This window comes from Trachemys scripta, chromosome 11, assembly GCF_013100865.1.
Source record: "Trachemys scripta elegans isolate TJP31775 chromosome 11, CAS_Tse_1.0, whole genome shotgun sequence".
NCBI lineage: Eukaryota > Metazoa > Chordata > Testudines > Emydidae > Trachemys > Trachemys scripta.
In genome coordinates this window covers 3,103,206-3,129,453 of record NC_048308.1, presented here as the reverse complement: position 1 = coordinate 3,129,453, position 26,248 = coordinate 3,103,206, and the positions used below count along the sequence as shown (strand labels likewise).

Below are 26,248 nucleotides of genomic sequence, written 5' to 3'. Positions count from 1 at the left end.
GAACCCCAGTACCTGGGGGGGGTGAGCCCCAGTAGCGGGGGGGGGTGGGGGTGAACCCCAGTACCTAGGGGGGCTGAACCCCCGTAGCTGGGGGTGGCGGGCAGGGTGAGCCCCAGTAGCTGGGGGGTGAACCCCCGTAGCTGGGGGTGGCGGGCAGGGTGAGCCCCAGTAGCTGGGGGGTGAACCCCCGTAGCTGGGGGTGGTGGGCAGGGTGAGCCCCAGTAGCTGGGGGGGGATGTGGGGTGAACCCCAGTACCTAGGGGGAGTGAGCCCCAGTAACTAGGAGGGGCAGGGGTGAGCCCCAGTAACTAAGGGATAGGGTGAGCCTCCGTAGCTGGGAGCCCCAGTATCTAGGAGGGGGTGAGCCCCTGTAGCTGGGAGGGATGAGGGGGGTTGAGCCCCGGTACCTAGGAGGGGAGATGAGCCCCAGTAGCTGGGAGGGGCGGACAGGGTGAGCCCCAGTATCTAGGAGGGGGGTGAGCCCTACTAGCTGGGAGGGGAGTGGGGTGAGCCCCAGTATCTGGGAGAGGGTGGGGTGAATGAGCCCTAACCCTTGAATTTTCCAGAGGAAGGGGCTGAATTGCTACCTGTAGCTATGGGAATGCCATTGGTGCTGGAAGGGTAAATTTCCCAAGGCAGAAGGTGACCCCTTGCCTTGCGCCATGGATTCTGGGGCTCGGTTTGTGTTTGCCACGTGCTGCAAGAGGCTGAGCTGGAAGGATGAAGTGTGGTCAGACAATGCTTTTTATTTTCCTTAGGAGTCAAGGCCCTTGATTTACAGGCTAGTTGAACGGATAAGAGTTTTTTTCAGTCATTTTTTCGGATTGCATCCACGTAGGGCTGGCCCTATGTTGTTCAGAGCCCTATGGGAGGTCGTGTGCAGGGGCTGAGTTGGATTTCCAGGGTGTGCCCAAATCTTGGAGGGGTTGAGGGAAGACTTTGGCAGTTGGAGTGTTTGGGGGTGGTTTTGTTGTTCTTTTTTTTTTTTTTTCCCCCTTCGGTGCTTTAGCAAGGAGGTCTAGGGTGCAGGGACCCCAAAGGGGAGTGTCTTTATGGTTGGCCACTTTGCATATGGCTTAAGTCTAGCCCTGAGTCCATGTTGTTGCCCCATTTTGGTTTTAGGTATTTGTACAGCACCAGTCACTCTGGTGTCTAGGTACCAGTGGTACCATTTCATCAATAAAAAACAAATGTCTTCCAGGCATGTGGTTAAAATTTACCAGACATCTTTGTTTTGTGGGTGTTTTGTTTGTTTGTTTGTTTTTGTTTTAAAGGTTCGCCTCCAGTCCTGTAAAAGGACCAGTTGGATTCCTCGCTAATATTCAACACACAGGTTTCAGGACTATCATTTCAATTGTGGAAGATGTCATCTGGCCTTACGGAAGAACAGAAAAGAAAAATTGAGGAGAACAGACAGAAGGCCTTGGCTAGGAGAGCAGAGAGACTAGCAGCCCAGCGAGGAGGACCTGGTGGGCTCACTAGCCAACCATCCAACCTGCAGAATCCAAGCTATCGAAGAAACGTGGAGCATCAGTGTGTGAAACAAGAGGACAATCATGTTAGGTTCATTAGCCTACACCAGCAGACTCCCAATAGCCATGTGGTGCAGAAGAGCTATGTTCATAAAGGATATAATCACTTTAGCGCACCCCAGCAGATGGCTGGTTCATGTGGCTTGCAACAGGAGAATTGTTCAGAAGGCTCAAACCAAGATTCGTGGAGTCAAATGTGCAGCACTAAACAGTCCCTCCCGATACTCCAGAATTCTTTGAGTTATTCCCATCAACATTATTCAGGTTCTGAGCAACCCAAGGACCACCTAGCATTCAAAAAACCTACAGAACCTTCTCATCCTAGATTAACTGCTAATGAGCATCCTGATGATGTTAAAGGTTTACAAAGTCTGAACAGATCTGCCAGTGGACATGTTGACATGAAATACATGCCATCACCGAGCAGTGCTACCTTGAGTGATTCTGAAATGCCAACAAATGCAGGGAAACCAACCTGTGGGCCCTTCCCGAAAAAGGATAGCATCTCACAGTTCTGTGGCACTATGCGGCCACCCACTCCGTTGAAGGAGGGTAAGATGCAAAAGGTGGCCAGTGCTGGTGGTGTGGGCTCTACCTTGGAAGTATCCTGTCATAGAAAAGTACCCAGTGTTCTCAAAGGAAGGTGTGTGAAGCACAGAGAAGACCGATTCCGGGTTGAAGTAGGCTACAATGCAGAACTTGTCACTGTGTTTAAGAGCATACCTAGCAAAAGTTATGGTAAGAAAACATAGAACAATTTCTTAAGGTTGGTTTATGCCCCTGTTGTTGTTAAGAAAAATCGGTATATCAGTCTCTTTAAGGAACTGTACAGAAATCACCTCACCCATCACAGAAATGGAGCTATTTGCAGGGGTGGAATATGGCAATGATGTTGTATATAGTTTTTAGGGGGGATGTGAAAAGTTGAAACTGCAGAAGAATTCAGGGAGTAAATAACTCAGACTGGAATTTAGCCCAGATAATCTCCATTAACCCCCTGCTGCTTGTATGAAAAGTATACTGAGATGTTTTGTGACTTCAGGCGGTCAGAACTAGAGCTGGTTGGAAACTGGATTTTTCCACCTTGCAAAAAATTTTGATCTTTTGGAAAAATTATCCTGATTGGGGAATTTTTTTTTTTTTTAATTTTTCACAAAATGAAATTTTTTAAAATAAATTGAGTAAATCAAAATGTTTAATTTCAGTACATTTGAAATGTGTTGATTTTGACCTTTAAAAAAAATATATTAAAGTACGTTTTGAAATGAAAAGTCACTTTGAAACAAAACAAAAGAAAAAAGTCAAAGCTTTTCATTCCAAAAATGTCAAAACATCATTTCAAAATGTTTTTCCATTTGTTTCAAAATGAAATTTCATTTAATTTATGATTGTGGAAAAAAATATTTTTGTCAAAATGGTACTTTTTGACGGAAAACTATTTTGACAAAAAAAATTCCTACCAGTTTTAGTCCGAATCTTTGAGGGGGAAAACAGTATTTTGGAAATTGGTATTGGAGAAATGGTCAGTTAGTTTCAGTTGCTCTTGGACAGTTGGTTGACTCATAGTCTTTAAGGCCAGAAGGGACCATCATGATAATCTAGTCTGACCTTCTGCACATCACAGACCACAAAACTTCACCCACCCTCTCCTGAAATAGGCCCATAACTTCTGACCGAGGTACTGAGGACCTCAAATCTCAATTTAAAGACTTCAAGTTACAGAGAATCTACCATTCACTCTAGTTCAAACCAGTAAGTGACTCGTGCCCTGTGCTGCAATGGAAGGCGAAAACCTGCTAGGGTTCCTGCCAATCTCACTTGGTGAAAATTGCTTCCCGGTCCCAAATATAGCAATCAGTTAGCCCTGAGCATGTGAGACCCACCAGCCAGACACCTGGGAAAGCATTCACTGTAGTAATTCAGAGCCCTCCCCATGTAGTGCCACATCTCCGGCCACTGGAGATATTTGCTAATAGCTGTCACTCATGGACCATATGCCATTGTAGGCAACGTCATTATACCATCCCCCCTCCATAAAGTTATCAAGCTCAGTCTTGAAACAAGTTAGTTTTTTGCCCCCACTAGTCCCTTTGGAAAGCTGTTAACAGAACTTCATTCCTCTGATGGTTAGAAACCTGCATCTAAGGCAGGGGTGGGCAAACTACGGCCCGGGAGTCGCATCCGGCCCTCCAGACATTTTAATCTGGTCCTTGAGCTCCTGCCAGGGAATGGGGTCTGGGGCTTGCCCCACTCCGCACGGTTCCCAGAAACAGCGGTATGTCCCGCCACATAGGGACAGCTAGGGGGCTCCACACGCTGCCCCCACCCCAAGCGCCATCCCTGCATTTCCCATTGGCCGCGGTTCCCGGCCAATGGGAGCTGAAGGGGCAGCGCCTGCGAACAGGGCAGCATGCAGAGTCGCCTGTCCGTGTCTCCACGTAGGAACTTCTGGGAGCTGCTTGAGGTAAGCGCTGCCTACAGCCAGCACCCGTGATCCTCGCCCATGCCCCAACCCCTTGCTCAAGTCCTGATCCCTCTCCTGCCCTCCAAACCCCTCGGTCCCAGCCCGGAGCACCCTCCTGCACCCCCAACACCTCATCCCCAGCCCCACCCCAAAGCCTGCATCCCCAGCTGGAGCCCTCAGCGCCCCTCCGGGCACCCCAACCCTCAGCCCAGAGCCCACTCCCGCACCCTGAACTCCTCATTTGTGGCCCCACCCCAGAGCCCACATCCCCAGTTGGAGCCCTCACCCCCTCCTGCACCCCAACCCCCAATTTTGTGAGCATTCATGGCCCACCATACAATTTCCATACCCAGATGTGGCCTTCGGGCCAAAAAGTTTGCCCACCCCTGATCTAAGGCTATGTCTACACTGCACTTTCGTCAGTAAAACTTTTGTCTATCGGGGTGTGAAAAAAATGCCCCACCGACTGACAAAAGTGTTACCAACGAAAAGCGCCAGTGTGGATAGCACTTTGTCGGCAGGAGATGCTGTCCTGCCACCGAAGTTACTGCCCCTTGTTGGGGGTGTTTTTATTTTGTCAGCAGGAGACCTCTCTCCTGCCGACAAAGTGCGGCTGCGCTGCGTACCGTACAGCAACACGGCTGTTGTCGCACAGCTGGGCCAATGTAAGGTGCTCGGTGTAGACACTGCCTAATTTGAAGCCTAAACTTCTTGATGGCCCATGTACATCCATATGTTCTTGTGCCCATATTGTCCCTTAACTCAAGTCTGTAATCAGCACCAGTCTAACCCTATGGTCTCCAGCCATCCTAGTGTCCTCTAGGTTCTCCTCCTTAATGTCCAAGGGTGCGCACAAATATTTGTACCCACCCTTATTTGCAAAATCCTTTGTCCTTTTCAGTCAGTGCTGTGGTTTACTTCCACACCCCTCTCATATTTGTGTGGATGTTTGTTTTGCTATCCTACTGCTAAGTCTTTCTGTATTTCCAACTGCCCTGCAGTCGTAATAACAATGCACAGTGTTTCTGACAGGTACGTGTGAAGTGTCTGTATAAACAGACCAGATTCTCTTTAATTACTAAGCCTTTAACAGCACAGTTTGTTTCTATTCCCAAATGACTCAAATTCTGTCCAATTTCAGATCCTGCTACGAAGATTTGGAATTTTAGTTTAGAAGACTACAGAAGTCTCAGTAAGTGAGCAGACCTACGGAGTGATATGCAAGATCAAAGTCTCTCTGTCATCTTTGCAAGATTATTGTTGGCTGTGTTATTGCTTGGAGTAACGACGGGGCAGCACTGTTCAAACAGAAAACTCATTCTTCAGGCATGGGGCTTTTGAGGGTCTGCTGTGAATCTCTGAAGTTATTTAGAATTAACTGGGTTTCCAGGTGTAATCTAAATGCTAAGTATATGCTTTCTCCATTCACTAACTGCATGTTTCAGGGGCGAACAAACCACAGTATATGGTTGAGTTCATGCAAGTAGTTCATATGGGTTCATGCAGAGAAAGTGAAAACATTCCAGAAGTGCAGGCTGGCTAATACTTTGATGAATGATTTACTCTGATGCCATCTTTTTAAACAGCAAACTAAATGTAGGTTTCATGAAGCTGTTTATTGGGAGTGTGGGAAGTGAAATGGCATGATCTTCTTGGCTTTGTGAGGTTGCCATTGTGGTTGCCTCAGAATTTAGAATAATAGGGGATGGTTTTCTTCATTGTGGACTGAGGAAGATTTGAGATGGTTGCAGCCATGCATTTCAGGTGGGCTTTTCAAAAGCACGCAGTCTTGATCCAACTTTGCCTTCCTTGAAGTCGATGGTAAAACTGCTGTTGATTTCAATGGGAGCAGATTTAGGCCAATGCTTTGGAAAAGTCCACCCTTCAGGCCTAATTTTAACCTCCCATGCAGATTGCTGTATATTTAAGTGCTGACCGGTGCCTCTCTGTATCTTATACTGCGTAAGCAGGGTCCTAGCCCTGCCCAGCTTACTGTCTAAATAGACCATTTTAAAATAGCACATCATCTTTTTTTAAAATGTTTTGTCAAATTATCCTGAAGCATGAGCTTATGGTAGAAGGCACCTGGTGAAAAGCAGCTGCTGGTATCCCTATCAGTAGATGGTTACCAAAGACAATCCCGAGTGTTTCATACACTATGGGTAAATGGACTCTTTCGACTTGAAATCTAGGCAGTTTTTTAAAGAATAGTTCAAAAAATAGTGGCAGGTTCTGTACCTTCCCCTGCCAGTTTCTGTGGTTTTACAATTACACTTTCCTGTACTTTTAAAAAAAAAAATTCCGTCTTTTATTGATTGTGAAAGACCCAATCAAATAGGGGAAACAAAATGTACACAAAATGAACAAATAGAGAGGTTCCCCCCCCCAATTTCTTTAAAGCAGGGGCGGGTTGTAGCTATATTAGATATAAAGAATCAGATAAAAATGAAAGTTTCCATACAGGCTTTAATTGTCCGATGCGTCTTCTGAAATTCTCTTTTTGGGATGAAATTTCACATGCTTGGCTTCAGTTTGGAGGTGGCTTTTTTTTTTTTTTTTTTTTTTGTAAATTGGATGAAAATCCATTTTGTCTCTTTGGAATTATGGTGGGGGGAAGGGAGACGGGGGCGAAATCTACTTTTCCAGCTTAAAAAAGCCCCCAAACCTTAAGGCTTTTGTAACTCGTCAATAGCTCAGAATGTCGGCGAAGGAAGCTTTACTGTTGTCATATAGCTCAACTCACGAAGGAATGGTCTCTGAGTTTGTAAGATGGGGCTGGGGGGAACCCGCTGTAATGATGTGGCTTCTGAGCATGCTCAGTGATCCTCTATTAAGAATTTAATGTAATGGTACTTAAGGAAATTTTGCCCCTTGAGTCAGGTAGTGACATTACACAGGAGGCAGAGAGATTTCAGATCACACCCCTGGTGGCTAAGAGGGCACCTGGGCAGGGCTGGTGCAGCTTGGCTGTTGGATTCTCTATCTCTTCATTGCCAGCTCTGCTTCTCTTCTGTTCTGTTCTCATTGTCTGCTCTGAAGTGGGAGAGTGGGTTCACCCTGCTATTGCACCTCACCTCAGCTCCCTGATCCTTGCTCTACAGGAAACAGGGCCAGCTGTCCCCTTTTAGAGGAGCGTGGCCTGCTCTGCTGATCTCCTTTCCCTCCTCGTCCCAAAACATCCTGCACCTTTTGTCTGGGTTCAGTTTGGCTCCTGCTCTTTCTGTCCCTCGGGGAATCGAAGTTTTCATGGTCTGCCCAATTTTTCATTTCTTCTTTCCCATAAAGCCATTATTTTTCCCCCTAGTGGAAGCAGTGAAGCCGCTTTCCTCAGTGACTTTGGTACCATTTGAAGAGATGGATGCAACTGGCCCAGCCCCGTGTTCTCAATCTGTCAGCAGCGGGCTCAGCTTGAAATCCTTCTTAAAGACATTCAGCGGCTGGAAGAAACCCTCTGCCACCGTCAGGGGGAAGTGTGTTCTGATCTCGCGCACCCGGTTTGAGGTTGAGATTGGGTATGCTGCAGAAATTATCGAAGTGTTTAAACAGATGAATTCCAGGAATTACGGTGAGTCTCTGGTTTAATTGCTGCATTAATGTAGTGGTGGTGTTGGTGCTAGCTATCTTCACTAACGCTTATGAAGTGCTTTTGGATTGAAAGATGAGGGGTGGTATACAAGAGCAACTCTGCTCTGGACAGGCTGAAAGGAGAGGATCTGTGTCAGAATGTTGGGATACTTAAACATTGTGCCCATTGCTTTGCTCTGTGGCAGCATGACTGACTCCTCATTTTGTTCAGAGACAAATTCCAGTATCAGAGGGGTAGCCGTGTTAGTCTGAATCTGTAAAAAGCAACAGAGGGTCCTGTGGCATCTTCTGTTAGTCTTAAAGGTGCCACAGGACCCTCTGTTGCTTTAGACAAATTCCAAAGACCATATTTTGATGCTGGATGTGCTGAATTTGACCAGTGGTGCCCAACCTTTGCATCTCCCCACCTAATATGTAGTTTTCATCATCAAAAATGACAGAACAAGTCAATGTGGAAATGTGCATGTTCTTCCCAGAGAATGAACTAGAATTGATTGAGTTCACCAGCAGCCATGCTAATGTTTAGGAGGCGTTCTAATAGCACTCTCAGAACTATAAAGGGAGTTAAATATCCCCATCCTCACTTTACAGACAGGCAAACTGAAGGACAGAGAGGTGAAGTGACTTGCCCAGTGTCACGGCAGGCCAGTGCAGGGCCGGCACCAGCTGAGAAAGCTGGTGCTTGGGGCGGCAGATTGTTGGAGGCGGCATTCTGCCCAATCCTAGGGCGGCACGGCCGCTTTTTGTTGTTGTTGTTGTTGTTCCGCTCCGACCACCCTGTAGGGGGCGGCGGCGCGGAGGACCGGAGCGCCCTGCAGGGCAGTCCTCTTCCTTCCCTCCCCGCCGACCGGAGCGGAGCCCTGGCAGCAGGAGGCGGCGCAGCGGGAGGGGCCGCGTGGCAGCGCCTTTGCTGTAGCCCTGGCCGCCCCCTTCTCTCTCTCTCTCTCTCTCTCCCTCCCTGCCCCCCAGCTGGTCCCCCTGCACCCGTGCTCCGGCCGCGTCACAGGTTTTTTTTTGCTTGGGGCGGCCAAAAAGCCAGAGCGGGGAAGCGAACCCAGGCCTCTTGACCCACCAGCCTGTGCCTAGTCTGCTGCATCATGCTGCCTGCTTGCAGTGGATCAGCTTTTTACTCACCCTTGACTTCCAGGAAGACGCAACTGCTGTCAGAACAGCCGGCCGAGTTTGGCCCTAGCGCTGCACTTCGGGTATGCATGAATGAGGCAGTCCTGCAACTAGCTATTACTCTCTGAAAGTCAGCTGGGGTCTCTTTGCCCATGTACTCTGCTGAGAACATTCCCTCCCTTCCTCAAAACCATTTGGTTAGCATGGATAGGAAGGTTAAAAAATGATGACTGGCCAAGGTGGAAACAGTTTCAAAGCGGTTGTGAAATGGAGAGAATATTGAATGCTGCTGTCGCTGCTTGTTTATGGAAGAGTCAGGTGGTGGTGGTTTTTTTAAACATCCTTTCTGACAACCTTTGATTATTTTATTATTGTGACCCTTACAGACATGAAGACCAGAAAATGGAGTTTCCTACTGGAGGACTATCCAAGGCTAAGTGAGAAGCTGCATTTTCCTAGTGGGGTCTGTTCTCTTGGGACGGTTACCAAATTCTAATTCCATTTCTGGGGATAAGCGGAGATTGAAGTGGTAACAAACTCCAGGGCTGGCTGTCCTATTGCCCTATCAAATAGATTTTTTGTGTGGGTTACACAGACTCGGAAACCTGGTTGTAATGTGTGTATATTAGTAATAATTATGGTAGCCTGCCAGAGGCCCATTCAGGGCCCCATTGTTCGAGGTGCTGCACAAAGGCATATGAAGATGTGATCTCTGCCAGGAGTAGAATTTCTGTTGTTTTTATTTCATATATTTTTACTGTGAGTGATGATAATTATGAAAGTGAATTAATAATGGGGGGGGGCGCGGGGGAGTGTCCTACAGTAACTTACTCTCAGTTCTAGAGTGAATTAAACAATGGAGAGAGAATGGCTTTCCTCACTAATTCCCTCCTTCTCCAGATCTGCAAGTTGCAACAGGGGCTGCTGGCCCTTCATGTCCATCTCTGCAGAATTCTGGGTCACTAGATCTGTACAGTTGGACTCCTAGGGTATGTCTCCACAGCAAAGAAAAACCTGCGGCTTGCCCATGCCCGTGTTAGTCTGTGGACTTCTGGGTTCAGGCTAGAGCCCAGGCTCTGGAACCCTCTCACTCCACAGGGTCCTAGAGCTCGGCCACCAGCCCAAGCCCAGAAGTCTACACAGCAAAGAAACAGCCCCGTAGCCCAAGTCGGCTAGCACAGGCCAGCCATGGGTGTCTAGTTGCTGTGTAGAAATACCCTTAGTGTCTTCTACCCTGGCCTGTCCCTAGTTCCCCACCCTCCTCCCTCGTGCTGGCCTGTTCTGCAGCTGGCACGCAGTCACCCCCAAACCGTCGTGAACAAGGGATGTGCAGGCATGAGTGCTCTGCCCACACTCCTGCAAGTAGCCCATTGCAGGACTTAAGTACTGTGGAGAATATCGTGCTGGTGATTTTTCACCTTCTGAGTTTGTTCAGTTTATAAGTGAACTGATGATTTTTCTAACTGCCAGTATCAGAACCATAGTCTGGGTGCTGACTGTCAAGGTGGTTTTGTACATTTTTTGAGTAAAATATATTGAGTGAAAGAGCATCATTCTTCTACTTATAAGTACGCTCCAGGAGTAGTCTATAGCCATAACATTCACTTCTGGGCACAATCAGACATGCAGGCTCCTCTCCCTTTGCACCCATGTGTGGTGTTGAAAAAATTCTGACCCACGCAGCAGGGTGTAAAATTGTATTTCTTTTAAAAGATGGATACGCTTTGCAAATAGCTCTCTCACAGCAGTGCACTCCCAGCATGTCTGCTTCTTAGTTGTGTGTGTTTCATTAATGTCTGGAAAGTACTTTGCAGATGAAAAGCAGTGCATAAGCACTCAGTGTTGTAATTATTACTTATCATTCCATCTGCTTGCTGTGGGCCCTCGTACTTCCTGAAATATAAGGCTGCAGTTAGAGTAGGATAAGCTTTAGAAGGAAATGGCAAGGTGCCCTATAATGGTGCTATAACATTGTTGTGGAGATTGTGCAGTCATGGTCCAAAATCCTGCAGTTTAGTGCTACTCCGGTACTGTACACCATTACTATGGGTTAACGGAGCATTTTTAATAATTGAGTGCCTGTATACTCTAGTGAGGAGTGCGTTAGAAATACTGATAGTAATCAAGGAACTGGAAGCCAGGATGCTGGATGTAGCGTTAGAGGAGAGGCTGCTTTATGGTGGTGAAGAGGCAAAAGATTTTTGGGTGAGCAAGCCTTTATTCTGAAACTACAGTATAAAGACCCTAACAGGACGGGAGAACAGAGTTACGCAGTGGAGGCTAGTTGAGGATGCCCGGCATCTTGCAGTATTGGCTTGTGCGAAGGTCCTGATCTTGTCAGGTGACGAGCAGTTCCTGCTCGATGCTGAGTTTGCTCAGTCTTTTCAGTCATCTGGCTTTGTTGAGGGCTGAGGGCTTGCCTGCACCAGCTTGGAAGAAGCATTCAGTATCTTGCAGGGCCAGGTCCAAGGAAAGTATGGGCTGAATAAATGAACTACAAGGTGGATAGAAAGCTGGCGAGATCGTCGGGCTCAACGGGTAGTGATCAATGGCTCCATGTCTACTTGGCAGCCGGTATCAAGCGGAGTGCCCCAAGGGTCGGTCCTGGGGACGGTTTTGTTCAATATCTTCATTAATGATCTGGAGGATGGCGTGGATTACACCCTCAGCAAGTTTGCAGATGACACTAAACTGGGAGGAGTGGTAGATATGCTGGAGGGTAGGGATAGGATAGAGAGGGACCTAGACAAATTAGAGGATTGGTCCAAAAGAAACCTGATGAGGTTCAACAAGGACAAGTGCAGAGTCCTGCACTTAGGACAAAAGAATCCCATGCACTGCTACACACTAGGGACCGAGTGGCTAGGCAGCAGTTCTGCAGAAGAGGATCTAGGGGTTACAGTGGATGAGAAGCTGGAGATGAGTCAACAGTGTGCCCTTGTTGCCAAGAAGGCTAATGGCATTTTGGGCTGTATAAGTAGGGGCATTGCCAGCAGATCGAGGGACGTGATCATTCCCCTCTATTTGGCATTGGTGAGGTCTCATCTGGAGTACTGTGTCCAGTTTTGGGCCCCACACTACAAGAAGGATGTGGACAAATTGGAAAGAGTCCAGCGGAGGGCAACAAAAATGATTAGGGGGCTAGAGCACATGATTTATGAGGAGAGGCTGAGGGAACTGGGATTATTTAGTCTGCAGAAGAGAAGAATGAGGGGGGATTTGATAGCTGCTTTCAACTACCTGAAAGGGGGCTCCAAAGAGGATGGATCTAGACTGTTCTCAGAGGAACCAGATGACAGAACAAGGAGTAATGGTTTCAAGTTGCAGTGGGGGGAGTTTAAGTTGGATATTAGGAAAAACTTTTTCACTAGGAGGATGGTGAAGCACTGGAATGGGTTACCTATGGAGGTGGTGGAATCTACTTCCTTAGATGTTTTTAAGGTCAGGCTTGATAAAGCCCTGGCTGGGATGATTTAGTTGGGGATTGGCCCTGCTTTGAACAGGGGGTTGAACTAGATGACCCCCTGAGGTCCCTTCCAACCCTGATATTCTATGATAAAAGCCCCTGTGGGTCGTGTCCTAGGAGAACACTTTTGAGGGGTTTGCAGCCCTCTCATATGCACCTGTCGAGAAGCTCTGTCCCTCTTCACGTACCTAGCAAAAAAATAAAAAATGGCTCGGTGCCTGTGCCTTATCTTCTGCAATGATTTCCTTTTGTCAGAAACTGTTCCGAGGGGTTAATATCTATTTGCCCAGTTACTCAGTCATCTTTAGGTAAAAGGTCACTTCAGTAAAAAATGACTCTTGGATGAATCACACTGGCTGCAGACGCATCCTAATGATTTTTCTAGCTTTTCTGCAGAACAATAGCATCAGAATGATCACGTAGGAAATTGTAGCAATTATAGTAACGCGGTAAGTAAGTTTGTGAGTATAATAACAGGCTTTTGATATCCTTAAGGGGAGAGATTTCCCGCCATTGAAAGAGTATAGAGCAAACTGGAGAGCTGAGGAAATTCCGACCATCACACAAGCACAAACTGAAATCCTTTCAAATAAGGATTTTTTACTTGTATAGCAAGAATCCAGTCTGCTGCTCTGCTCTAGAGAGAACTGAAACTAAAATAAAAATCTGCAGTCTGGAGGCATATTTGGTGCCCACACAGTTGTAATACATAAAATCAGTGAGCACAAATTTAAGTAGCTCCGTATGTTTGTACAGCTGGAAGTGTTCTATAGTCCCCCAATTTCCTATTTTAGTGGTTTAAAAATAAAGAGGTGCTTCCAGCAATAATGGGGGCTTTGTGTGCATGGCACGCATGCTTGGTATAGCGCCGTGTGTGGCTATGCACGCGTGTGCTTAGTATAATGCAGAAATGTGTTTTGATTCCTCTAAGTAGTCAAAAAAAATTGTGAAGAAAAATCAGTTTAAAATGTGTGCTAGAACCAGGAAATTGTGTTAATGTTATTGTGTTAATTAATTGTGTTAATATTATTAATTATTAATCATTTTCTCGTGGAGTAAATATAGTTTTTCACTTGGCTTTTATGAGGGAGAGGGAATGGAGGGGTGTGAAACAAGGGTGTCTGAAAATTGAATGCAATGAAATTTTGACCCCCCCGACTTGTGGCTTTAAAAGATTAAACCCCAGATTTTTTGCACCAGGGATATGTGGGAGCTTGGTACAGCATTGGATAAAGGGGTGTGTTGCATATCATTGCAAATTGATGTATGGATGAAGGATATAAATGTTCTGATGTTTAGTGATAGTTTCATAGCAGAGAGTAAAATCCGGTAAAGCTTCCCTAAAGATACGGTATGTCCATGCATTAAAGAATGATTTTAAAAGCCTTGGGATGTTGCTTGAACTAGGCTTCGAAGCATGGTCCTAGCCTAATGTAGTTGTAACGTCTTCTGTGAAGTGGGCAAGTTCAAAAAGTGTAAAATTGGCAAAATCTCTCTCCCAATCCTGAAACCCGCCTAGAACCACCCATCCTTTATTAAATCAAGCCCTATCTTCTTTGAAACAGGATTACTATTTATTAATTATTATTTAATACATGCAGTGTGGTAGTACCCAGAGGCCCCAGTCAGATAACCATTGTGCTTGGGGCTGTACAAACATATACAGCCTGAAGACCGTTCCTGCCCCAGAGAAGTTCAGATGAGTGACGCACGATGGAGGGCAGACGCAATCCAATTATATGCAGCTTTTATGCCGGGATACATTGACAAGGAGAGAGTTTAGGCTGGGGATGTGACCCTGTTCAGATAACAGCAGTTCAAATCCGTTCTGCTCAGATAATTGAGGAGGAACTCTCTGCAGAGGGAGGCCTCGGGGGGTCTGCTACTTCAGAGTTCTGAAGCAACACGAGATCAAAACCTCATTTCTACAGTGCTTAGGGGGACTCTGTTATTCAGTAATACAAATAAGGATTTGAACAAGGTGCTGTAGGTTGCCTGTGGGGTAATCTGTGCCCTGGCTGTTAAAATAAATTATTAAAAACTTCCTGTTCACACTGGACGGGGGACCTGTGCTAGCAGCAGTTGTCCTGGGAAAACAGGCCCAAGCAGCGCTGTGCTTGGCAACTATATCTGCATGTGTGAGTAGCTAACAGCCCGGGGTTCAAAAACAGATTTTAGGTAACATAGTTGGGCCATGCCTGTTGGATCAGGCAAGGCTTTCTTGAGCTGTTTCAGGACAAGCGTTGTATTATAATGCTGGTGAGGCCAGAATGTCCCCCGGCACTAGTGTGTATTCCATATGTGATCCCCATTCAGCTAACAGGCTGCCATTTGTTCTTTTCAGTGGAAGCTGTACAGCGCCTTCCGTCGGTAGAGGTGGAACCGCTGCCCAAGCCAGTAATACAAGCCTTTGCTCCTCAGTTTGACGAGCCCGCTTTGCGTGTCTCAGACATTCCTGAAGCTGACCTTTCAGCGGTGGATTCCAAAATTGTGATGAGCCTCATGCCCTTTCAGAGAGAAGGCGTGAAGTAGGTCCCATTTTTATGCCGTGAAGAGCTAGGTCTGTGTTTATGGTTTGGCATTTCCCGTCAGCGTGGTGTTTGCATTTTTTTCCGTGACCCATCAGAGATGGGTTTGGATCCAAATTTCACCCAAGGGGTGCGGGGCTTTGGTACAGACTCCATTCGTCTTTAAATAGAAGGGTAATGAAGCCCATTACACATGTCTACCCAGTATGTATCCAGAATTTCTCAGGATGACTTGGGGAGGAAATCACATTTACCAGGGCACATGATAGTGTGAAATATTTCCAAGTCATGTAAATCTGTCCCTTCGGCACATCTTTGATGTGCCTCTCTGGGCTGAGTATGTGCACATGCATCATTTGCTTTTCTCATAAATTCAGCTTATGTATCCAAGTATATTAGCTGATGTTTTCTTTCTTTCTTTTGTTCTTTCTTACAAGCTGTACACATGTGTAGGGGAGCAAAACTGAATCCAAGGAAGATTTAAAACAACTGATTATATGTGGAGGAAGCAACTTTAAAATTTTTTTTCTCATTTTTGGTCACTATTTATTAGCAGTGTCAAGCAGCAAAATGTCACAGCTAAATCCCCAGCCCCGGATATTACTAATAGTCCCATGCTAATGTTTTTCTAGTCTGATCAGGGTAAACTCTAGAAGAGTAGGTGAGTATTTAGTAGTATCCTGGAAAGAGCAGATTCAAACATCTCTAATGGTCTGGTTCAACCCCAGCAAAATCAGAGTAATTCAGAAGCAGGACTGAAATGGTTTCTTTGATCAGTCGGTTTTGTCACAGTACTGCAGCACCCTGGCATCTGTACATCCTAAGATTGCATATTTGTTGCTCAGTCTCATTCATACCAATGGAAGTGACCCATACACACTGAATGGAGAATTTGCAGTTCAGAGCCTTCTGTAATACCTAGTGCAATCGAATGGCCTAAGAACAAGGCTTCATCTTAATTTTTGGTTCGAGCAATGGTACAATGGTGGAATAAAATGAACATCTTAATCATTTGGGGCCCAATAATTAGGCAGGCAAAAAAAAGAATTTGAAGAACAACTAGCAAAAGACACACAAACTAACATAAAAAAAAAAAGTTTAAGTACATCAGCAGCAGGCAGCCTGCCAAACAATCAGTGGGCCCACTGGATGAGCGAGGTGCTAAAGGCGTACTCAAGGAAGACAAGGCCATTGCAGAGAAGCTAAATGAATTCTTTGGTTGTTAGCCAAGATGGTCAGGGATGCAACTCCATGCTCTGGGTGTTCCTAAGCCTCTGAGAGCCAGAAGCTGGGACTGGATTACAAGGGGTGGATCGCTTGCTAAATTGCCCAGTTCGTGGACTGTTGGTCTGACCCACTGTGGCCATTCTCACGTTCAACGTGATCTCAGTGGTTCCATAAAAGTGCAATTCCAAAGTGAAAAGCATTGATGTAAAAAACCTGTCTGTGTGTATTCAGAGCCCTGTCTACTGATTTTAGTGACTAAAATCAGTTTCTTACACCTGCAGACCCAGCACAGCTAGACTGTGTGAGCGGGATTTCATTCCCCTTTCTGCACCCTCAGTTACATTGCTTACTAAGTTCCAGTCAGTTAAACCTGTGGAAATCCACTGGAGACAATGGGACTGCCTGGCTGTAATTGGAGGTAGAATTAGAAGGCAATGTGGCTGCACAGATGTTGCTGGAGGTCTCATTTGGCCTGCAGAACCTTTTCTGCTGGTGATGATGATGCTTAAGAAGAAGAAACCTCAGCATGACTCAAGCTGAGTTTTTCAGGAGCTGGGTGGAATGAATTGGTTGGTCAGTCCAATTCCCCCTGCACAAATGTTGGGCTCACAAAAGTCACCACAACAGTTGGGACTAACTGCCCCCCTTTGTCATCTCAGGAGAGAGAGACAAAGGGTTGCACAGACCGGGGAGACTGGACTATCTGCTCGTCCTGGAGATGGTCCTTGCCGATCAGGTTGAGGCATCTTGGCAGGACTGCACGGGGAAGCTTGTGCTGCCATTGTCTGCACTGTGCCAGTTGAGGGGCTAAACAGAGGGCTTCTGTCTGCCGGATTGTCAGGTCGCCACTATAAAGTACTTTAAAAATAAAACCAAAGGGGCTGCAAAGGAAGCCGTCTGCTGTTTCCCTTCCCTCTTCTTTGGCAATGAGCTTCTCAGACTGGGGAGGGATGGTGCTAACCTTGGCTGGGAAGATGGGGAAAGTAGTAACCCTTCTGCCTTGTGTTCTTTCAGTTTTGCCATCTCCAGAGAAGGCCGTTTGCTTCTTGCAGATGACATGGGCTTGGGGAAGACTATCCAGGCTATCTGTATTGCTGCATATTACCGAAAGGAGTGGCCATTGCTGGTGGTAACACCTTCCTCAGTGAGATTTACCTGGGCAGAGGTACTGTATGTTTAAATAGAGCTTTTGGGGGCTCACCTGTGGTTTTTTGTTTTTGTTTGTTTGTTCTTCCTATGGATTCTATGAGGGATGGCAAAACTGCCCTCCAGTTAGAAAAATAAGGGGGAAAATAGGAAGAGATGGGGTTCCTTTATCCCCTGTAATTGCAAGAAGCTGATCATATGACACATGCTTGCCTGAGTCTAATGGATGATCCTCCTTCTGTGTTCCAGAGGAAGGTTAGGAAAAAGAACTTTGACAAAATGGCCTTAAGGAAAAATTCCTCTCTGACCCCATATATGGCAGTTGGTTTAACCTTGTGCATGTGAACCAGAATCACGGTCGATAAGTATCTTAATTTCACTAATGCCCAAGACACCATTGGTATCCAAGCAATTGTCCGCTTCTTTTGAAACCTACCAAGATGGGTTCTATCAGTGTCTCAGCCGCTACAGAATTGCAGATGCGGAAATACTGCCCTATATGTTCTGCAATTCCTACTGACCCCAGCAAGCCTTTTTCAGGGCAAAATTTGGCCCACAAGCTTTAATCTACCAAACCCTCAAAATTCTTTGATATCCTTTCCCTCTAAGCTGCGTGGTCATGTGGCTTCCCAGGAGTGATTCAAGTGCCGCACACATCCGGCAGCGTGTGTTCAGGTGCCCCTGCTGCTTTGCAGCCATGTTGCTCCTGTAGCTGCTTCTGGGACCCTCCTGCTGGCTGCGCAGAGTGGGAGGGAGCGGGGTGCGGATGTCAGGGTGTCATCGTCGTCCCCGTTTTCCGCCCCACCCCACCGCCCTGTACCTCGTCTCCACAGAGCAGGGAAGAGGGGACAAGGCTCAGGACTCGAAGCAGGAGAGAGCTGTTACATGCATACAAAGTGTGTGTGTGTGTGTGTGTGTGTCTCTCTCTCACACACACACACACACACACACACACACACACATATATTGTTTTTGTTTTTTTCTTCTTGGTACTTCCTGCAATGCACATATATTCTCTGTAGTTTTATTCTTTCAAAGTGTGCTATTTTCGTTTTTTGTCTGGTCTATGCATTTCCTAATTTTTATTTCTCTTTTACACTTAAATTTAATTCTTTGAGTAGTGAGTTCTAAAATGCCTAACCTGTCCTGGCTGGAGTAATTATCCCTATGGTAACTTTTTAAAAATATTTATTGTATCTAGGTTTTTTTGTTTCTACTGGCGGCACACGTCCACACAAATTACCTCGGTGCACATAACGAAAGTTATTCCACACATGGGTGGAAAAAATTAGAGGGAACATTGGTCAGGACCTGGAGATGGGCGCTCTCAGGGATTGGATATACACATAATTGAAAGAAAGCAGGGCTGCAGGGTCTGTCCTCGGGGGGCAATTACTGTGCAATTAAACAGCTTGTGCTAGCAAGATGATTTTGAGGCATACTTTCCTTAACTGTGAAATGTTCATTAATGCTGGGAGAAAGTGAAGAGTAGAAGCGCTCAGGCCCTTAGGCTAATAAGGTTTATGCCTGACTTGGTGGGGTTCTTTTTTCAGTAGTTCACTATGCTGTTGCCTGTAGAGTAAATTGGTTGGATTTTGTTGCGTGGTGGGACCTTAGTACCACAACTATTTGTTCTCTTTTTCCCCTGCCAATGGTATAACAAAGCCCTGGGCAGTCAGGCGAGCTACAGAAGACGTATCTAGATTTTTACCTGGTGAATGAGGGAGTAAAATTACTTCTATATGGGATACAGAGGAGGAGGCAGCGGCGGTATCCTTCAGAGGCTGGTGGAGATCTGGCCCAACGTTTTAAAAAGTGGCTATTGATTTAGGATATCTCAATTTTTGGGTGCCCAGCTTGGAATGTCTTTGGTCCTGATTTTCAGAAGGGCTAAGCATTTGCAACTCTAATCTTGTTCTGGATGGGCTCTTATATCCACACGCGTCACCGTGGTATCTGAGCACCTTCCAGTCATGTATTAACATGTTACGTGGCTTTTGTTCTCTCATCCTTTCCTCAAGGGGAGAAGTGTGTGCAGTGGAGCGTTTTATTAGTGTAGATTTAAAAAATCAAACAAAAAAATCCATGTAACTATGTGTATATGTTAGAGAAGGCTTGGTCAAAAAAATTCATCTTGCACTTTGAGTGGAAGGTGGTGAGTTTTGTGATAATCCTTAGTTCCTGAGGGAGTTTATTCCATAGTCTCAGACCAACCCCCGAGAAAGCTTTACCCTTTATTGTAGAGAGTTCCACTGTGCCAGAGAAGTGCAGTGATTGACCGTGGTCTTCATTCCGGAGCTTTAGGCTCTTTTAGATGGGATTCAGCCCACTGAGTGCCTTGAAGTAAGGACTGAGACCTTGAACTTGAGTCGATATTCTATGGGGAAACCAGTGTAAGAACGGGGAGCAGGTCTGATAGGCGTGCAGAAGCTGGTGTTGCTGTGGAGACCGCTGCAGTGTTCTGTGGTAGTTGCAACTTCCAGAGCGCCGAAAGCTTCGTGCCCGAATCTGTCACATGGCTGTAGTCCAGCTGAGAGGTGATGAAGGTGTAAATAACAGAGGCCAAGTTGGGACAGAGTCTCCTAGCCAACCAGAGATGGTAAAAAGCATTACTCATGGATGCTGCTATGAGAGTGCTCGTTGTCTGCGAGGAATCCAGGAGCCTTCTAAGCCACAGACTGAATTAACCAATTGTGTGTTTGTGAACCGTCAACCAAAGGAGACTGCCCTGTGCCTGCAGACTCTTTACTATGCTTTCCCCTGCCCATCAGCATCACCCCTGTCTTGCTCGGGTTCAGCTTCAGGCCGCCGCTCTTCATCTGTGGGCTGATCTCATCCAAGCACTAGGCTCTCGTGGTGGTGGTGGTGGTGTGGTTGTATGTGGTGAAGATAGGTAGAACTGTGTCCTTCTCTTACTGCTGGCACTGGAATCCGTGTCATCTGCCCAGTTCACACAGTGGTTTTAGGTAGCTGTGTAATAGGACCAGTGAGAGAACTGATCCTTGTGGGACTGCACAAGTGAGAGGTCTAGTGGCGGAGATATGATTTTCCCATTGTTACTCTTTGGCTACATCCCTGCAGGAAGGACTCAAACCATGTTAGCGCATCGCCCAGACCTCTGCCACTTCTTTCAGGAGAGGCAACGGTATCTCATGACCAACAGCACTGAATGCTGCAGGGAGGCTGAAGTAATTGAAATAAATGGGAACTTTCATTACTCGGCACCTGAAAAAAAAAATCGGTCTCAAATTGGGGATCCAAAATCAGTGGCCCCTTCTTGAATATTTATCTGCTGGTTTTCATAATGAAATGTGAGCACAAGTAATTCAGTTGCCACCATAGAGCAGCAGTCAGTTGCTCTGTTAGACTGGTTCTTAGAAGGGAAAAAAGACCTTTAAAAGACCCGGATAAATTGTTCTTCATCTGTATCATGGTGCAAAGTTTTGTAAACTTTCCTGCCCTGTAAAATATTTGCTGCTTATAAGTGGGTGGCTTTCACAGCTTCATGTTTACTATTGGTGTGGGCGGAATAACAGTGAATCTCTCTGCTAACAGTGGCCATGCCACTCTAGTTGTGCTCTGGCTTTTGGGCACAACTAGCAACATTGGTAGACAATCGTGTTCATTTCTGATCACAGCCAGAGTTCTTGCTGAGTAAGAAGCAAAGAGAAAGTAGGCTTAGATCTTCCTAGTGGAGGGAGTGTGGTGTAGTGCCCAGAGCATGGGATTCCACTGCTGATGCCTGCTCTTCCAGTTACTCACTGTGTGGTCTTGGGCAAGTCACTTAAACATTATTAGACCCATTGTCAAGTTGGGTAAAACTGAAGCACAAACTGGTTATTTCCAAAGATGTGGTTATGAGGCTCCATTATAGCTTGGGAAGGTCTTTGGGATCCTCAGAGGAAAGACACTAGAGAGGTTCACCAGCCTATTAATCGCTTCTTCTCCTTTCTCAGGCATTTCATAGGTGGCTTCCCTCCCTGAGCCCAGAGAGCACCAATGTCATACTGACAGGCAAAGACAACCTGTCAGCAAAACTGATAAACATAATCAGTTTTGACCTCCTCAGCAAGATGGATAAGCAGCTCAAAGACACTTTCCAAGTTGTCATTATTGTAAGTAGCACCCCTAGTTATTTAAATGGGATTAGGAGGCACATACATGCTGGGTTCTCCTGGGTTGTTAACAGACGTTTGGAGAGAGTGAAACTTTGTAGTGACTGGATGCTCTACACAGCAAGTTGTCTATCCTTATATATTCAACCATGTATTGGCTCCAGGGCAATCTCCAGCAGTCACTAGTACATGTAGATATATATGGGGAGGGTTCCTGAAACCTTTTCAGATAAGGTTTGCTGCTCCCCTGCTCTGTACTCCTTATCCTCCTCTCCAGCTCCTGACACCCTGTTTCTTCCCTGCTGGATGTGAGCAGCTGCCATTGACTGTAAGGGAAGATAGATGTTTCCAGTGGCTGGAGAATAGAGTTCCAGAAATGCTCTGTTGGCAGATCAATGGGATTGTATTTTGCCCAAAGAATGCCATAGTCAATGTGTTTTGAGGAAGGGCCATGCCTTTGACTGGTTTTCATAGAATTTTACCATTGGCTACATTATCCGCATAGCCAGTAAACCAAAAAAACCCTCTTGAAATAATGTTCTGAGTGGTCTAAAGCATCAAAATGCAGCGTAGTCAAAATCAAGATTGATGCTATATACTTCAGTCGGACTGTTTCATTGCAAGTGTGTGTTTTGCTTTTTGTGTGTGTGTGTGTGTGTGTGTGTGTGTGCGCGCGCGCGCAATTTCTGTGCCCTCTTTACTTTCATGGATGGCTCTGGTGTCTGAAAAATACAGATTCTATAGGGACAACCATTATAGAAAACCCTTAGGTAGACTTCAGCTCTATTCCAGTTAATTAAAATAAATAAATATATGTGTATATGTTTAATGGGACCCTTTTAGAACTCATATTGTTTCAAATCCAGCTTAGATCAATGGCAACCAAAAAGTCATTACACTTTGATGTCTGTTATCTTACGTGAAATGAGTTTAGTGTTCTCAGCCTGGTTTCCAATGAGCAGATGTTTCTGTCACAAAAAGTACCATGACTACTGTTAGTGGCGGTGTCAGCAGAAAGGATGAGAACAGACTGGGTGCTGGAGACTGAACTTTTCTCTCACCTCTGTTGATTTCGCAGGGGTCCAGGCTGAGACACCGTGTCAGGATGGAGGAAACTCACATTGTTTGAGGGTAGAGCATCTATGACTCTAGAGCAATCAGTCCGGTACCTTTAATCTGCACTAAATTTGCAGATCTTTTATTCATGCACGTGTGTGTGCAGATTCAAATCCTGTATATGTCCTGTAGATCAAAATGGCCCCACTGAGTGTTTAGCCTCCCTGCTTTTTTATTTCCAGTCCTCCTCTGCTTGCCGCTGTCATAATAACATTACCTTATTGCTAACCAGGATTGAGAAAGCTGTGCCTTGGAGGCTAAGTGGTGTATCGTCTTCTCCACGCATGGCTGCTCACTCATCCACACACATCAAGATGAGAACATACCCTTAGAGGGTGCCAATTTCCTCAGCGTCTTTAAGTTCTGCCTAACTACAATGAAGGAAATGTAGCCTATTCTGTGAGTGATGTCTCTCAGCCGGGAGGTTATTATCCACCTGGAGAGCCCTAACAGCAAAACAGTTGGTTCCTAATTAGATTTCTGCACTTCTGATGCTTTTCATTAACCCCTTCATTTTAGGGAGGCGGCACTGCGTGGGGCTCCCCATGAGTTTTGCATTTAAAGAAAGGACACACAGTAGCAAATGAAGATCAGTGGTGGAAATTCTTTGCCTCTTTTCATTTCTTCTCTCCACTTACTTGCTTGGCTATGATCATTCATAAGATTCGTGTCTTAATGTTTGTTTCCCCTTCCTGTTAATGTTCAGACAGTCCTACCCCCTTCATGATGGTTTCACATTCGGAATATGATGTTGGCCAGCCCAGAGATTGAAACCTGCTTAGGGACGATAGGCTTGAAGTATTATGCAGCATAGGATGCTCGGAATTTGTTCTTTATCCCAGAGTCAGGCTATGACTCAGGGCTTAGCTCTATTCATTTTCTTGCCTGTTTTGTTTCAGGATGAATCTCATTTCCTAAAAAACACAAAAACTGCGCGATGCCAAGCTGCAATGCCTCTTCTTAAGGTGTGTATTCCGTATTCCAAGCTCTCGTCAATTTCCTCCTAGAGACTCCTAGCGGTATTGGTTTTGTATACCTGATGTAGGAACGAACAGCCAAATTCTGTTATGGGGCAGGGTAAATCCAAGTAACTTCTTTGATCCCAAGGCAGTTACTTTTGGGCTTACACTAGTGTAACTGAGCGCAGAATTTGTCCCCAGATCTCAACTGCATGTTTGCATGCACATGACTGGCAGAAGGGTCTAATGGAAAGAGCGCAGGAGCTCCCAATTTCTAATCCCATTATTACCACTTGACTTGCTATGTGACCTTGGCTCAATTTCCCCATCTGTAAAATGGGGATAACAATATTTCATCCCGGGGTGTAGTAAGAATGTATTAACATCTGCACTGTGTATTTAATGTAGCAAGCACCATGTAAGCACTTAACATTTATTACATGCAATAACTTGGGGCTCTTAAGTACTGCTATACTCCAATATTGTTATTCTAGGCTCCTCCTTCCCTGGCTTTGTGCTAGAGCCCTATGTCCCAACACTGCTTGCTTCCCATCTGTTTGTGCAACTGGTGTTTGGAGCAGCCAAAGCTCCATTGCTGGTAGAATTTATATAATTAAATGGAGAAGTGGCAAGAACTGACTGGTACAGCCCCAGTTTTTGCTAAACAAGTACGTTTGTTCAGAAAGGTTTCATAGATTCATAGACTATCAGGGTTGGAAGGGACCTCAGGAGGTCATCTAGTCCAACCCCCTGCTCAAAGCAGGACCAATCCCCAGACAGATTTTTGCCCCAGATCCCTAAATGGCCCTCAAGGATTGAACTCACAACCTTGGGTTTAGCAGGTCAATGCTCAAACCACTGAGCTATCCCTCCCCCTGGTTGAACTACTACAGTAAATAATCTAGATTTTCATTATAAAGCCTTTTAACTACTTCAGGTTTTCCCAACGTACCTGGGATGTAGAACCTAACCTACACTCAGTGTTGTATTCCTGGCACCTGCTGTCTCATCACTGACAGACCACTGTGCCAGTGGAACAAAGGCACTTCCGAGTCTGCAGCAGAGAAGGGGCTGGGTATCTGTCCTAGGCACAGTGGTCGGCAGTAGTTGAATTAATCTATGGGGATAGGAGACCTGCGCTGAGTTTTTGCCGATGGTAGCGTTGACTAACCTTGTATTGTGGAGATTTGTAATGACGAGTTCACACACTGAAGGTTTTTTCTAGTTTTTCTAATTATGCTGTTCTCCATGAATATGTAGATTGAAAAAAGGTCAAAATCCTGTTTTCCATTGGTTTTGAGACTTCAATTGGAAGTTGAGCACATGGTGCAACTTTCTGTGCAAATTGCAATAAGTAAACCAGGGCACTTTTCCTGTTGTCCATTACATAAAAGTGCTACAACACCAACTTGTGTGTGCACACCCTTCCCCTATGCTGGCTGGAGCATCAGACTTGCTCAACTGAGTGTGTGTGAGAGAGAGCATGCCTGATTCTCTTACAACAAAAGGAGAGTCTCCTTTAGCTCAAGTGACAGGGCCCTGTGCTGTTGGATGGATTCGAGTTCTGTCACGGCTTACAATTATGAAGTCCTGGGTGGACTACAGATGTGTTATGATTTCACCAGATGGCTCAGGTCCCAGAAAAGTGTCGTCTTTCCTATTTTGAACTGTGTGAGGATCAGCTTTCAAAACTTATTTGCGGGTTGCATGATACAAGGTAAAGAACCAAAGATGGGCCACTTTAAAAGGAGACCAGTGTCCTTTATTAACCTATTTAGAGTTTACAGTTTTACACTGATAAATCACTGATCACACCTAATGGAGAGCTGAGATTTCCAACATTGTGAATTTCAGTCCTTTGAAGGTACACTGATTTTTGTAGTGTTCAGCTTTCAACTGAAAATGGCAATAAGCAAGGAAATGAAGGCAAAAATATGTCAAACAACTTTCTATCCGATGTCCACGTGAATGCCATTTTGATCATTTCAAATCCTGCTGCTCTAATCTTTTGATTTATGGTGCAAATATTAAATATTTTCTCACTTAAAGGAACAAAAAAGTGAGGTTCTTTGGTTAAATGTTAACCTTTTTGCAGCTGTAATCCTAATATGCATCAAATAAACACCAAAATGGCTAAAACCTCAGGATTCTAAATATTTAAGTGCTTCGTGATGGCTGGATAAAAGGGTTAGATAAATACACATTTATTGTTTATCTTTAAACGTTTTGAGACCTGGGGTGAGGGTCTCACTTCTGTTCCTGCCTGTTTACACCATGTAAAAGGATCAGAGCAGTGTGAAGTGGTCTGGTGCAGGAACTGCAGAAGAGGGGTCCTGACACAGTCTCACAAGCCTTGGTGTAGGGGCGTGCTGGTGGGGGAGTTGAATATGGGAATGCTGTGTATTGCAGCCCTGCGGCTGACACCGTGCTGTGGAGACAATGGGAAGCCCTGGGACGCTACTATAGTTTAAAGAGGCCCCTAGAACTGTCTGAAGCCTTTGTGTGCTCATACGTTTTGCTGCGTTAAGTATGCTGGCATAGTTTAAATCAGTGACATCCCCCTCCCCCCAAAAGCCTCAGAGTATAGCTACATTTTGAGGTGTGTATGAAAACCAGCTTGAGGAGACATACCTGTACTAGCTCTGATTGAGCTTGTTGCTAAAAATAGAGTTCGCAGCCAACCGTGGGAGGGGCTAGCCGCCCCGAGCACCTTTCTATAATCGTGGATGGGCATGTGCTCAAGAAAGCTAGCCCATCCCACCATTCGACTTTTAGCCCACTGGTTCAGAGCTAGCACAGGTATGTCTCAAGCTGGGAATCACCCTCACTCCCAACTCACAGTGTAACAACCCCTTAGTTATGCTGTGGGCCTCTCTAGCCCCCTCAGGGTCGTGAGTGCCTAAATCTGACTTTGTCCCTTGGCTGTGAGTTCTGCACTGTGCCTCTTGGAGAGACAGCACAGAATCTCATTCTGGGTCTTGAAGCCAC

General features: G+C 45.7%; 1 protein-coding gene across 2 annotated transcripts in view; it reads left to right on the top strand.

Moving 5' to 3' along the window:
* SMARCAL1 (SWI/SNF related, matrix associated, actin dependent regulator of chromatin, subfamily a like 1) overlaps positions 1 to 26,248 on the top strand; it is a 61,197-nt gene that overhangs the window by 423 nt on the left and 34,526 nt on the right. The window contains exons 2-9 of one of the 2 annotated variants that reach the window (XM_034785579.1): positions 1,275 to 2,270; positions 5,138 to 5,188; positions 7,301 to 7,561; positions 9,090 to 9,140; positions 14,514 to 14,697; positions 16,939 to 17,089; positions 21,027 to 21,185; positions 23,201 to 23,266. In XM_034785579.1, the coding sequence (XP_034641470.1) occupies positions 1,364 to 2,270; positions 5,138 to 5,188; positions 7,301 to 7,561; positions 9,090 to 9,140; positions 14,514 to 14,697; positions 16,939 to 17,089; positions 21,027 to 21,185; positions 23,201 to 23,266 (1,830 nt within the window). In that variant the 5' untranslated portion in view covers positions 1,275 to 1,363. The remainder of the gene's footprint in view (positions 1 to 1,274; positions 2,271 to 5,137; positions 5,189 to 7,300; positions 7,562 to 9,089; positions 9,141 to 14,513; positions 14,698 to 16,938; positions 17,090 to 21,026; positions 21,186 to 23,200; positions 23,267 to 26,248) is intronic. The other variant, XM_034785580.1, reaches the window with a different exon arrangement.